General features: G+C 35.7%; 1 protein-coding gene across 1 annotated transcript; it reads left to right on the top strand.

Annotated features, from left to right (window-relative positions):
- Positions 1 to 11,939: 11,939 nt before the first annotated feature.
- On the top strand, positions 11,940 to 13,807 carry LOC110663899 (thaumatin-like protein 1). The gene is made up of 3 exons (XM_021823376.2): positions 11,940 to 12,349; positions 12,446 to 13,106; positions 13,354 to 13,807. Exons 1-3 carry the CDS (start codon positions 12,268 to 12,270, stop codon positions 13,592 to 13,594), a joined length of 984 nt encoding a protein of 327 aa, XP_021679068.2. The 5' UTR covers positions 11,940 to 12,267; the 3' UTR covers positions 13,595 to 13,807.
- Positions 13,808 to 13,910: the final 103 nt, after the last annotated feature.

The raw sequence follows: 13,910 nt of genomic DNA, 5'->3' as shown, positions 1-13,910 counted from the left end.
ATAATTATAAACCGCCTCTGTATATGCTACAATCAATTTTAACAATCACCTCATGACCACGAGAAATTTTATATGGTGACATTGTAATTTCATGTAAGATTAAAACATGAAATGACAAGTCACTAAATTTTTAATGTATAAATAAATATAATAATTTAAATTTTTTTTTTAGAATTTACCTTTATATTTATAAGATTCATTTCAATTTACATGTTTCATATTTATTGGTCTACAATTTAATATAGAATTACCTACATGAAATCATGGCTTTAGCAAATAATATTCCCCTATGCACCACCATTGTCACTGTATACAATATATAGCCGCGGTTTGGAAGATTGCCAAGGTAGATCATGCAATAGAGGCAGTTTTGTTGAGGACACTGCTAAGGGTGGGTTCTAATTGCCCCTTTAAATTTTCACATTGTGAGTTCTAATAATAATATATTCCCTTCGTTTCATTCTAAATGCTTTTTAAGGTTTTTACATGAACATTAAGAAAATAATTAAATAAATTTATTTTTATAAAAAAATATTAATAATTGATTAAAGTATTTTTATATTTAATAAAAATAAAGAAAGTGAGAAAGGTGATAAATAAAAGTATTAGAAATAATAATAGATAAGGGTAAATTTAAAAAAAAAATTAATACTTTCATAATTTTCTAAAATGGCAAATGAAGCGGGACAAAAATTTTCTAAAATAACATTTGAAATGGGATGAGAGAAGCAGATATTTTTAAATTCAGGTTTCCAAAAAAATTTTTAATTATCAAAACTTGAACCAATTTATTTATTATAATTATGTAAAATTTATTTTTCCTTAATATAGTTCAATTAAATTGAATAAATATAAAATGACCCAAAGCAATTTGCATCTTTTAATTCATTTAAAACAACATTATGAATATGCTTAACCACAATATTAAAATATTACTGAAAAAACAACATATGATCCATCACACAATCAGAAAATTTTAAAAGAAAGATATAATTAATGCTCCAAAAATAATTATTCAAGTACTTAAGCCAACTTCAAAAGGCTAGTATGCATCAAATTGAAACTAAAACAACTAACCAGTTTATTGAATTCTGGAGATAAAATTGTCAAAATTTTGGAAAATTTCACTCGGTAGAGTACGCTATCAAACAATTTCAGGTACTGAGTCTTTGTTTTGATACACTAAGAACCACCACCCTACAAATACAATGATCTCAAAGATCATCAAGAGGCTCTATACCTGAATTTGATTATTCCAGTCATGCAGTATTAACAAATAAGTCATATTAATTAAGCAAATCCTACAGCACTTAAAGATAGTCACACCAAGCACATTATAAAACAAACTGTTCTGTTCATAAAACCACTAATCACATAATTTCGTAATCTATGTAGAGTTTAACAGCAGAGAGCAAATACAAGCATAAACAATTGGATTTCCCAGTGATAATATTATTGAGTTTTTACTTAACTTAAATAGCCATTATATCTAACAATAAATCAGAAAAATCTGTAAACAAATAACAGTGAAATAACTCAGCTAAAATATCTCTAACAACCTAAAGAATAGGTCTTATTTGACTAAATCAAACAACTTCCAACAATCCCTCCCTTGAACTTATTCCTCTAGACAAGAATTAGTTCAGAGCAGTATCTGGGCACATGCCTAGCTCTTGCCGCAACTTCTGGAAAGCTTCCAGCTTGAGTGGTTTTGTCATCAGGTCTGTAAGTTGATCCCTGGTGCCACAAAACTGTAAATCCACGATACCCTCCTTAGCAAGATCTCTAAGAAAATGAAATCTCACCCTTATATGCTTGGATCGACCATGTAAAACTGGATTTTTGGACAGCTTAATAGTTGATGCATTATCACACATTAAAATCGTTCCTTCGGCCTGTGAATGACCAATTTCCTTCAAAATTCTTCTCATCCAAATGGCTTGACAAGCACAGGCAGCAGCTGCAACAAACTCTGCTTCTGTGGTTGACAGAGTTACTATTGGCTGCTTGCGAGACGACCAGGCTACAGCTCCTCCACTCATCTGAAAAACATAACCTGAGGTGCTCTTGCTATCATACATATCACCCGCATAATCGCTATCCGTAAATCCTACTAAGTTACTAGCTCCACCCCTCTTGTAGAATACTCCATAATTAACAGTTCCTTTTAAATACCTTAGTATTCTTTTGACTGCTGCAAAATGAAGTTGTGTAGGACAAGCCATGAATCGACTAATGAGGCTCACTACAAACATGAGATCAGGTCGAGTAGCCGTGAGATACATCAAGCTCCCCACCATTTGCTTAAACTGAGTTGCATCCACTTTAGTGCCTTCTTCATCTCTGCCAATTTTTTGTCCTGGAACAATTGGATTGCACACTGAATTGTAATTTTCCATTCCAAATCGGCTCAAGATTTCACCTGCATACTTTCTTTGGCAAATGAATATGCCACTGTCTTTTTGGATAACCTCAATTTCGAGAAAGAACCTCGTTTGCCCCAAATTTGTCATATCAAACTCCTTCTCCATAGAGCATTTAAATTCAGCCAGCAATTTCTCATCATCACCAGTAAATAATAAATCATCAACATAAATGCTCACAATTAAAATTTTACCTCCCTTTCTTTTAACAAACAACGTTTGCTCATTGGAACTGCTTTTAAAACCTTCCTTGATAAAATAAGATTCTATTCGGCTAAACTAGGCCCTAGGTGCCTGTTTTAAGCCATAAAGAGCTTTCTGCAGTTTGTACACCATCTGTTCACTTCCCTTTTTCTCATAACCCTTCGGTTGCTCAATAAAAACATCTTCCACTAGTTCTCCATGTAAAAAGGCTGATTTAACATCTAATTGATAGAGTTTCCAGCCCTTTTATGCCGCAAAAGCAATAATCATCCTTACCATATCCATCCTGGCCACAGGTGCAAAAACCTCTGTATAATCAATTCCATACTGCTGAGTGTACCCTTTCACTACCAGCCTTGCTTTATATTTGTCGATTTCTCCAAGTTCGTTCAATTTAGTTTTGTAAATCCATTTTACGCCAATCTTCTTTGCATTAGCTGGTAAATCCACTAAACGCCAAGTATGATTCTTCTCAATAGATTTGATTTCTTCATCCATGGCCATTCTCCAATTTTTGCTTTTGACTGCTTCTTCAAAATCTGTTGGATCTGAAATCATTAAAAAAGCCATCATGTTAGCTTCATCCTCCTCCGACAAACCTTCTCCTGAAACATAATCTGCTAGACGTGTGGGAGGCTGTCGAGTTCTGCCCTCCCTTGCTGCCAATTCAGGTGCAGCAATTATGTCCTCTGTTATAGCGGTAGGGAAATATTCCTCCGATGGTAAATTGACATCAATTTCATCTCCCCCTGCCATATTCTCTTCTACGACTTTGATGATGTCTCCCCATTCCAATTCAACTTGTTGTTCTTCTTGAAAATTTGTACCCCAATTCCACTCACGATCTTCTTCGAAAACCACATCACGACTTACAATAATTTTCTTGGTAACTGGATCAAACATTCTGTACCCTTTGGATTCGTTGCTAGTTCCAAAAAATACACAGCTCACACTTTTATCTTCAAGTTTGGTTCTTTTTGCATCTGGAATATGTACATGACCCACACACCCAAAAACTCTGAAATAGTCAACTGAAGGCTTCTCTCCACTCCAAGCTTCCTCTGGAGTCATGTTTTTTACGGCTAAAGTGGGTGATCGATTCAAGATGTGAATCATCCACCTAACTGCTTCTGGCCAGAATACTTTGGGCACTTTCTTCTCTGTTAGCATTGCTCTCACCAAGTTCATCACAGTGCGGTTCTTTCGTTCAGCTACTCCATTTTGTTGTGGAGTATAAGCTGTGGTCAATTGTCGCTTCACTCCATGTTGCTTGCAGAAGTCATTAAACTCTGCAGAGTTAAACTCCCCACCTCTATCTGTTCTCAAACATTTAATAGGTAATCCTGTTTCTTTTTCCACAAGCATTTTGAAACATTTAAAGTGATAAAATGTTTCAGATTTTTCAACAAGAAAATAACCCCAAGCTTTCCTTGAAAAATCATCTATAAAACATAATAAGTACCTCTTGTGGCTGTTTGAAGCTGGCGTGATTGGTCCACAGAGATCAGCGTGAACTAGACCCAACTGTTCAGTTGCTCTCCACTGGCTTTTCTTAGGAATTTGAGTTCGATGTTGCTTACCTTTCACACAAGCTTCGCAAGTAACACTTGGCATGACAATTCGAGGCAAGCCAAGTACCATGTTTTTATGTTCCAAAGTGTGCAAGCCCTTGTAGCTGAGGTGTCCGTAGCGATGATGCCATAAAATATACTGATCTGTACTGCCAATTTGAAGGCACTTTTCATCATCCTTTGCGATGGCAGTTGACAAGCAAAATGAACATTCTATTTGCACTCATAACAGATTCCGCCATTTTTCCCTTTTGCGGATGGTAAAGACTACATACACCGTCTTTAAATAGGATTGCAACTCCCTTTTCTTGAAGCTGCCCAACACTTAACAGATTGTTTTTAAGTTCAGGAACCAAGTACACATCATTGACAGTGTAACAAATTCCCTGCAGAAATAGTTTCACTACACCTTTTCCAGTCACCTGCATTCTAGTGTTGTTTCCAAGCTTGACCGAATGAGAGAAACTTGTGTCTAAGCTTGAAAACATTTCAGAATTTCCGCACATGTGGTTTGAACATCTAGAATCTACAAACTAGGCGTCGCTTCTTCTTGTTTCATGTAGCTCAACATAAGCCATTAATAACAACTCTTCTTCTTCGTCCAATTCTGCATAATTAGCTTCCTTGTTCAACTTTGGACATTCATATAAAAAATGTCCTAAGTCATGGCACTTGTAACATTCAACAGTTGCTTTGTTGAACGCAGCTCTTCCTCTTCCTCGTCCCCTTCCTCTATAGGAACCTCTCCCTCTGCTGGTTGTTCCTGATCTCCCTTCAATCTTTAAGACCTGATCTTCATCATCGTTGCGTGCCCGTCGAAATTTCTGTTCATGTACTACTAATGAACTTTGGAGTTCATCAACAGACATGGTTTCGATATCCTTGGATTCTTCAATGGATACACAAACATATGTGAATTTCTCGGTTAGGGTACGTAAGATCTTCTCAACAATTTTGGTATCTGACATGTCTTCTCCATTACTCCTCATTTTGTTAGCAACCATCATTACTCTTGCAAAGTAATTGTTAATAGTTTCATCTTTCTTCATTTCTAAAACTTCAAACTCCCTTCTTAATGAGTTAAGAAGAGATTTCTTCACCCTTGAATTTCCTCCGAACTTCTTCTTCATTGAATCCCAGACAATCTTTGCCGTGCGACGATCCAGGATCTGTTCAAAAACAGTTCTGTCAATTGCTTGAAACAGATAATGCTTAACCCGATGATCCTTAGTTCTGGCATCATCAAGTTGAGCTTGCTGCGTATCTGTCAATCTTGTTTCCATCTGTGGTTCTTCAAAACCATTTTCAACCAAGCTCCAAAGTCCTTTTGCTCTAAGGGGATTTTCCATCAGTTCACTCCAATGATCATAATGACCATCGAAGTGTGGAATTTTCGTCAAGGTTTTGTCGTCACTCATCCTCACAGTGTTAGATCACTCAAAGTTTGCTACTTTTGTCAGGGCCAGTGGGGCTCTGATACCAATTGTAGAGTTTAACAGCAGAGAGCAAATACAAGCATAAACAATTGGATTTCCCAGTGATAATATTATTGAGTTTTTACTTAACTTAAATAGCCATTACATCTAACAATAAACCAGAAAAATCTGTAAACAAATAACAGTGAAATAACTCAGCTAAAATATCTCTAACAACCTAAAGAATAGGTCTTATTTGACTAAATCAAACAACTTCCAACAATCTATTGGCATAGGAGACCTCGAACACAAGGATAATCTGCTTCATGTACTTGGTGGTGGTGGTAGTGGAGTGACAGTACGTTCTGTCCAGTTAACCCTAGGAAGGAACATCAAGTGCAAACCTAAAAAATTATAATCTCAATTCTAAAAGCCAGAAAGAGACAAATTTATGCCTAAATAATTATAAATCAAAAGAAAACAAGTATTCAAAAAGAAACACTGATATTTATATGAAAAATAACTAATGGCATGATTGATTTAATTTTATTTACATAATACCTAATTTGTTTGGGTCAAATTTGATATTCAAAAGAAAAAAATAATAATAATAAAAGCGACCTAAAATGGAGAATAGAAAGGGAACCAACCTTGAAGATGGCAAAAAGAGAAAGGGAAGACCAAATCTCCTGTCATGACAACCTTGTGCGATGGTAGGGGCAACCGGGTGAGGCAGCAGAGAACAACCACGTATTTTTCAGATTTGAAATTAAAGAAGATAGGAAATTTAACCGAGAAATGATTTTTTTTCTTTTTTTTTTTTTGGTAAGAGCAGTGAAAAAGTGAGAACTTAAAATTGGATCTGTCAAATAAATGTCAACAATTGAATCAAGTTAGCTGGGTGGAAATGCATATTTGTTAGAGCTTGAAATTTTTCCTTATGTATATTTAGTATAAAGGTGATGATAAAACATTGTAATTATATATCAATGAATTCTTGTTATTAATGCAATCAGTCAATCACACATAATGACATCTAATTAATTGTACATATATAAATAATATTCTCTCTATGGTTAAATTAATGAAAATTTTTATGTAAATTCAGTTTATTTTAAATTTAAGATATAATAAATGTAATTTATATATTTTTATTTTAGGTTATACATGTTATATTTATCTCTACGATAAATCGAGTTTAAACAATAATTTTTTTTTAAAAATTTTTGTAAAGCTTTTTTTTTATATAAATTAGAAATTTTATTAATTGAAAGAGATGATAGGATTGAATGTTAATTATTTTTATACTATGAAATAGACATTAATTCTGACTACTAAATTATTAATTAAATGGCAAAAACTAGGTTATAAAAACAAAATACTATGCATAATTGGTACCTTTATATCTTTTGTTGTATGAGTTGGACTTCATATCTTATATGATTAATTTTGATTGTTAATCATCAAGTTAGTGATGAAAAATTAAAACCACGGACTACTCCTGCCACACTCTTTTTAATTTCTCTCACGTTGTTGCTTTTAACCATCATCAACTTTGGCATTTAGCACAAATCAACTTTATTTCACTCATATATATACACGCACATAACCTTATTTCTCATGGTCAATTGATGACTTTTAGCATTAGATATTGTGGGGATTTTGAAAGCAGAGTGAATTAGTTCAAAAAAAAAAAAAAAACGCTAAAGTTGCAAAGAAGATTAAGCAATGCATCAATATCCATTGCTTTTGAACTAAAGTGGTCTTAATTAGCCATAGCAAAGGAATTCTCATCATCACTTGCTAAAGCTAAGACATAAAGGTGTCCCACTGAAAAGTTTGAGCATAAATGACCATTTGAAAACGAACTTCAATGGAAGTTGCAAATGAAGTGTGAGGTATTGAACTTTATGTATCTTTGTATAAAGTTTCTTGCGAAGGAAAAGAGACATTTACATGTTATAGTTCATCATGTGGGCTTTTTTTTCTTGGAAATTGCTATCTTTCTTCAAAGTTCTTATGAGTTGATGCTCTCGAAGTGTTCTTCAAGAAGATGCTATAAGGAGACAAAAAGAGGATAGGAAAATTGGTCCCATTGCTTTGGAAAACAATTTCTTCAAATCCAATTTTTAGTTTACATGATTGCAGCTTAAACTTCTTGTGATCCGTATACAGCGGTTCAAACAAGATTTTCTTTTCCTTTCTCTTTTTAGTTAATTGGACTCTAGTTGGAGTCCGAACTCATAATCTCAAAAGTTTAAAGTTAATTAATCTTTTAAAATTAGTTTGCATGCATTATACTCAATCTATATTTAAAGATCTGAATTAAATAATAATTTTCCATAAAAGAAAATATACATTTGTAATCTAACGCAATGATTCATATCTTAATTAACAACATAAAAAAAATTAATATATTTTTAATTTGATAGTTTTCCCTAATTAAAATTGAAAATTCATTGCTCAAACTTAAAATCCTTATCCCTTACCTAGCTATTTCATTTTAGTAATTAATATATTATAATTAAGGAAATTAAAATTTATAGTCAATTTTCAAGTTAGTAGAACTTTATATATATGTATAAGGAATCATCATTTGTGTAGAGGCAAAATCCTTTATTCAGTATACCATCCTTTTCATTTCTTCTTATGTTAAGGCAGCTCAGAGAGATAGCTTTTTATATATAAACCTTTCCCATTGAGTTTTTTACTACATACACTGAAAGGTAGTTAATCCATCTTTGTCTAGGAAGTGACCATCTTTGATAATAATTAAGCATTTCACTAAATCTAGAATGAATTTACTAACCACCAATTTAATTTAATTTAATTATATTATATAATGATATTATGCCTCGAATGATAAAATAATTAAGCTCCTAATTTTGCCCCTTTTTATTAAATAATATATATATATATATATATATCTTAAGTTGATTACGTATTTATGATTATTTGTTGAATTAGATAGTTGACATCAAAAGTCAGCTTTTATGTTAAGGGAAAAAGAAAAAGAGAAAGAAGAACTTATATTTAAGGTTTCACAGTTGAATGATTGAGTAAAACTTACAAAGGAAGGGACAATTCTAACTTGAAGAGAAATTGGTATTGACCCATTTATATATAGTCAAACTTATAAATGAAGTAAGAGTGTATTGATATAACTTATTAAGGAAGCCAATCATTAGTCATTAATTTTGTCAAGTAGTTGACAATTTTCCATGTTTACTTCCATCTTAGGTTGTCCTAAATAATGCAATTTTTTTTTATCAAAAAATTGAAATTGGAACTGTACAATGCCTATATATATATATATATATATATATATATATATATATCCTGTTTGGTCGATCAAGTGGAGAACGACGGCGTTTATGGTTTCAACCGGAGAAGATTTTATGATTTCAACACAAGACAAGAGTCACTTGCATCGCATGGGGGACAACTGTGTATAACAGATTGCTGACACGTAACCTATTAGGCAGATTCTATTTATAGTAGAAACAGAAACAGGGGAAAAATCTTTCCAAAGGATGTGTTGTCACGATCCAACCTATGACCACTCCAAGATTAGGACTTGCTAAAGCCCTTGCGCTCGTAGTAGTTCTAACTATTCATTAATTCAACTCTAAGGCCCATTTGGGCCCAATTTCAAGAAATCAACCGTACAGAGTTCAGCCATAAAGTAGACCTTTCAACGGGGAGTTTTTGACTCACTCGACCTGTAAACAAAATAAATCATCAATTGGGGAGCTCAGCTCACCCTCCACATACTCATATCAACATAAAGATAAATGGAAGCTCAGCTCTCTCATCCAGTCCATCAAACATGCATATAATAATTTTACAGGTCCACATAATAATTTATATCACAGACCCGAATCATTTAAATATTTCTAACACATGCAGAAATTTTAGGAGTAAATAAAATTACACAAATATTGATAAACAACCTGCGAAGGAGAAAAGCAGGTTAACCATAATAAAATCCTCCTGTAGCCTTGAAAAAATATTGAACATGAGTGAGCGTTCGACTCAGAGAATAAAATATCAATTTTAACCATAATCTCTATAACTATCTAAAACTAATGCACCCTGTGGAGTGAAATGCAACACTAGCAATAATTTCACATCATAACATCAAAAAGGTAATTTGGAGCACTCACGCACCCAGTAATATCAATCATAATATATATGGGAGCTGATCCCCTATACAGCTCTCTTAATTCCAACTGTGCCAGCGAAGAACTCAGCTCGGGCTTTCACTTAATAACCAAATCGGGGTCCCAGCGAAGAACTCAAGCCGTGTCTACCCCGAAGGACCGGGTCCCAGCGAAGATCTCAAGCCGTGTCTACCCGTCCTATCTATAGTCCACACCACATCACACGCACGCACACTACTCCAAATTACCACAACAACATACATGGCACTTTTGCAGTTAGGAATGCAACATAAATTGTGCCTAAAGTTTATATACATAGATATATGCATATAAGTGATGCATGGGCATGCTTGAACATATAATAATAGTGAAATTACAATTAAAATTAATATTTTACTCACAGACTTAACAACGGTCACTGTGGCGGCTGGGCGGAGGAAGAAAGCTGTCCCGGCTCACCTGACAATTACATTACAATTATTTAATACAAATGACTCAATACAAATCAAGAAAAGACCAAATATGTCCTAAGTCGTGCCGAAAATCCGGCAGAGTCTCCCCTATACCTAGGACCTACCCAACCTGCAAAAGGGCTCAAAACACACTTCTATATTCACAACCCATATATCCACAACTCAATCACATCACACAGCCCCTCCTGGGCCCATCAAATCAGTCATCCATCACAATATGTAAAATTTCAATTTAGTCCTTATAATTGATCATTTTTGCAAAAACTGCCCAAATAAGCTCTAAAAATTCTAAAACTTTGCCCCGCGGTCCTTAGCAATATTACTAGGCTATTGCAAAAAGAATCATAATTTTCTGAGCTACCACGAATATTTTATGAATTTTTAATCCTATTTAAGCACTAAAAAATTATGAAAAAGTAAGGTTCGGGTTTACCTTTGCCGATTCCGACTTCGGGAACGCGCTCGGGATGTCTGACAATGGTGGGGTAGCCAAAACCTCGATCCAGTTCGGAGACTTTTCCGGTAGCGGGTCTGTCTGGCCGGAAATTCACAGACCCGGACAACTGTCGAATTTCCGCGAATTGAGGATACCTACACGAAGCCCACAACACGAGGGTTAGTACATAAATTTTACGGAATTTTCTAAGCTCATTTAATGCTCGGAAAAACACTGCGAAGTTCCGTGGGACCCACCGAAAACGGTGTCGGAAAAATTTGAAATTTATATCGCCGCGAAGCTCTCGACGAGTGGAGCGCTCTGGTACTCTCGGTTTTCTCGTGGGGTTCACGGTTTGCGAGAAATCTAGCCCAAAATTCAAAATGGGCTAAAACTTCCCGGGCAAAAATTGGACAAACCGCTCGATGGATTTCAGTGTTCTTAGTGTCTATGGAAAGCTCTCGACGAGTAGATGAGTTTAGACACAAGACCCGGTCCGATTGGTGGCCGGATCGACCGAATTTTGGTCGGGAAAACGAACGGTCGCGCGTGCGTGCGCGTCGCTTCAGGAGCCGTTTTCAGGCATTCTAGGCGGCGGCCAGTCGTGGGGGGAGGGGTGAGGCGGCGCGCCGGAGAGCTGGCGCGGCAGGGGAGGTGGCGGCGCGGCAAGGGGAGGAGGGAGTAGAGAGAAAAAGAGAGAGAAAGGGAGAGGAGTCGGACGTGCGTGGGGAGGAGGGAGGAGAGAAAAAGAGAGAGAAAGGGAGAGGAGTCAAACGCGCGCGGGGAGGAGGAAGAAAAAGAAGAAGATCGGTCCGATTCGATCAGGTTTGATTCGGCCGGTTTGACTCAAGATACAAAATTTTAAATTTTTTATTCTGCCTCGGGACTGAAAACGAGGTCCAAAAATTTTGAAAAAATTTCAAAAAACTCAGAAAAATTCGTTGACTCCAAATATATTTTTAGTTTTGTCATCTGGTCTTTAAATAAATTTTTAAAAATCATCAAAGTTTATATTTTCAGAAAATCGAACCCGATTTTTAAAATTCGAAAAATCTCAAATAATTTCTTAAAATTTAAATAAAATTAAAATATCAATAATACTCATAAAATAATAAAATTTAAAATTTTGGAGTGTTACATGTGTAAGGTGAGAGACCCCCTTCCCCTTGGCTTCTCTATGGTGCGGTCTGTTCTTTGGATGGATTCGTTCTGTTTGTCCTTTTTCCTTCTCCTTCTTCTTCTTTATAAACGGAGGTCAGGACCTCTCTATCCGATGATTGAGATTCTTCAGTCTTCACCACCACTCGCTTACCCTCTCTTTCCAATTCCATCCACTCCCTATTAAGATAGATTCGGATAGAGAGTGGAGTGTGGAAATTAATTATTGACAAGTAATCCCCTTCCTACCTCTTTGTTAGTTATTCTTCTTCTTTCACTCTCTTTCATCGCCCTCTCTTTAATTACCCATCATCATCAACAATAATGTCTCACCATTGAATATTATACGCCCTCCAGAAAACAAACCCATCGCCATTCTTCTTCTTGCACTCCTTTCTTTAACTTCTTGAATACAGTAATAAGTATGAACATGGCTTCATCATTCCCCTGTATTTCCTGTTCTTGCACTGGATTCCTCAGCCTGATTCTTCTCTTCATTTTCAAAGGTGATTGTATATTCTTTTTCTTTGTTATAACATTGTATAATTCAAGGAAAATTAACTGAAATCAAATAATTAATTCTGGGATCTATTGCCTTTCAGGTGCTTCAGCTGCTACATTCACACTAGTTAACAAATGCGATTACAGTGTCTGGCCCGGAATTCTTGGCAGCCCTAAACTAGACACTACAGGTTTTGAGCTCCCCAAGGGCAGCTCTCGCTCTTTTCATGCGCCGACAGGTTGGTCTGGTCGTTTCTGGGGTAGAACTGGCTGCAATTTTGACGCTTCCGGCCACGGCTCCTGCATCACAGCCGACTGCGGCTCCTCCCAACTCGAATGCAACGGCAACAGTGCTACTCCGCCTGCCACCTTAGCTGAATTCACTCTCGGCACCGGCGCACAAGATTTCTACGACGTTAGCCTCGTCGACGGCTATAACTTGCAAATGGTAGTTGATGTGAATGGAGGCTCTGGCGCTTGTGCGTCGACGGGATGCGTGACGGACCTTAACAGGAAATGCCCGAATGAGCTCAAAGTTGAAGGTGGAGCAGCTTGCCGGAGCGCTTGCGATGCGTTCGGGAACCCCGAGTACTGTTGCAGTGGCGCATATAATACACCATCAACCTGTAAACCTTCCACGTACTCAGAAATGTTCAAAAGCGCGTGTCCGAAATCATACAGCTACGCGTTCGATGATGCTTCCAGTACTTTTACGTGTACTGGTGCTGACTACACCATCACATTCTGCCCTAATTCGCCCAGGTGAACGCTTTATTCATTCATTAAAATGATTGAAAAAAAGAATTGACCTCTTATAAAGAAAAAAATTAAAATTTTAAAACCAAAAATTATTTTTTAGGCTATAAAATAAAATTCAATTATGAAATTAAATGTTTGACGAAAATAATTAAACCGTATATTGAATATTTGAAGTCTAATTGTTGGATTTATTAATTAGTGATAAAAGAAGGAATTGACTTTTTTGGGGTTGGAATATATTCTCGTGCAGTCTAAAATCTGCAGGAGATTCGTCACCAAATGCAACAGAGACGGAAGGAGGAGGAGCAGTAGGAGGAGCATCAACGGAGTCAGGGCCAGTACAAGAGGCAGAATTGGAAAGTGCATGGCTAGCAAGTTTGGCCACAGGAGATTCAACAAGAAGCCACTCCTTTTCACTTGTGCAATTTCTATTTGTTTTGGTCACATCTTTCATTTCATTCTTTGGTACAATAATATTCAACTGTAGCTAGCTTCTCTCTCTCATCATATGTCAATTTTTCAATGGGCTACACAAACTTTAGATAGGGAAAGAAAGATGGAATCAATAATTAACAATGGGTACCAATCAATCTAAAATATATGTAAGCAAACCCATTTTCAAAATTATGCATATTTAATGTTCAACACATGATATTAATTGGTTTAGAAATAGAATTAATGTATTTCTCTTTTATTTTGCTTCATTTGTTTCTATTTTTTTTTTTTTTTAAATTTTTCTACGGTCCTATAGCCTGCCATAACCTCAATTCAATAAAGTAAAGGAAACATCTTTGAGAGGTGACTTGA

The sequence above is a fragment of the Hevea brasiliensis genome, chromosome 9 (genome assembly GCF_030052815.1).
Source record: "Hevea brasiliensis isolate MT/VB/25A 57/8 chromosome 9, ASM3005281v1, whole genome shotgun sequence".
Lineage (NCBI taxonomy): Eukaryota > Viridiplantae > Streptophyta > Magnoliopsida > Malpighiales > Euphorbiaceae > Hevea > Hevea brasiliensis.
This window is presented reverse-complemented; position numbering and strand designations above follow the sequence as displayed.

Bases quoted from the DNA above. Each gene is read 5' to 3' on its own strand.
- LOC110663899 (XM_021823376.2), top strand. From the start codon at position 12,268: ATGAACATGGCTTCATCATTCCCCTGTATTTCCTGTTCTTGCACTGGA. The intron at 12,350-12,445 runs GTGATTGTATAT...ATTGCCTTTCAG, and splicing joins TCTTCTCTTCATTTTCAAAG to GTGCTTCAGCTGCTACATTC. The intron at 13,107-13,353 runs GTGAACGCTTTA...ATTCTCGTGCAG, and splicing joins TTCTGCCCTAATTCGCCCAG to TCTAAAATCTGCAGGAGATT.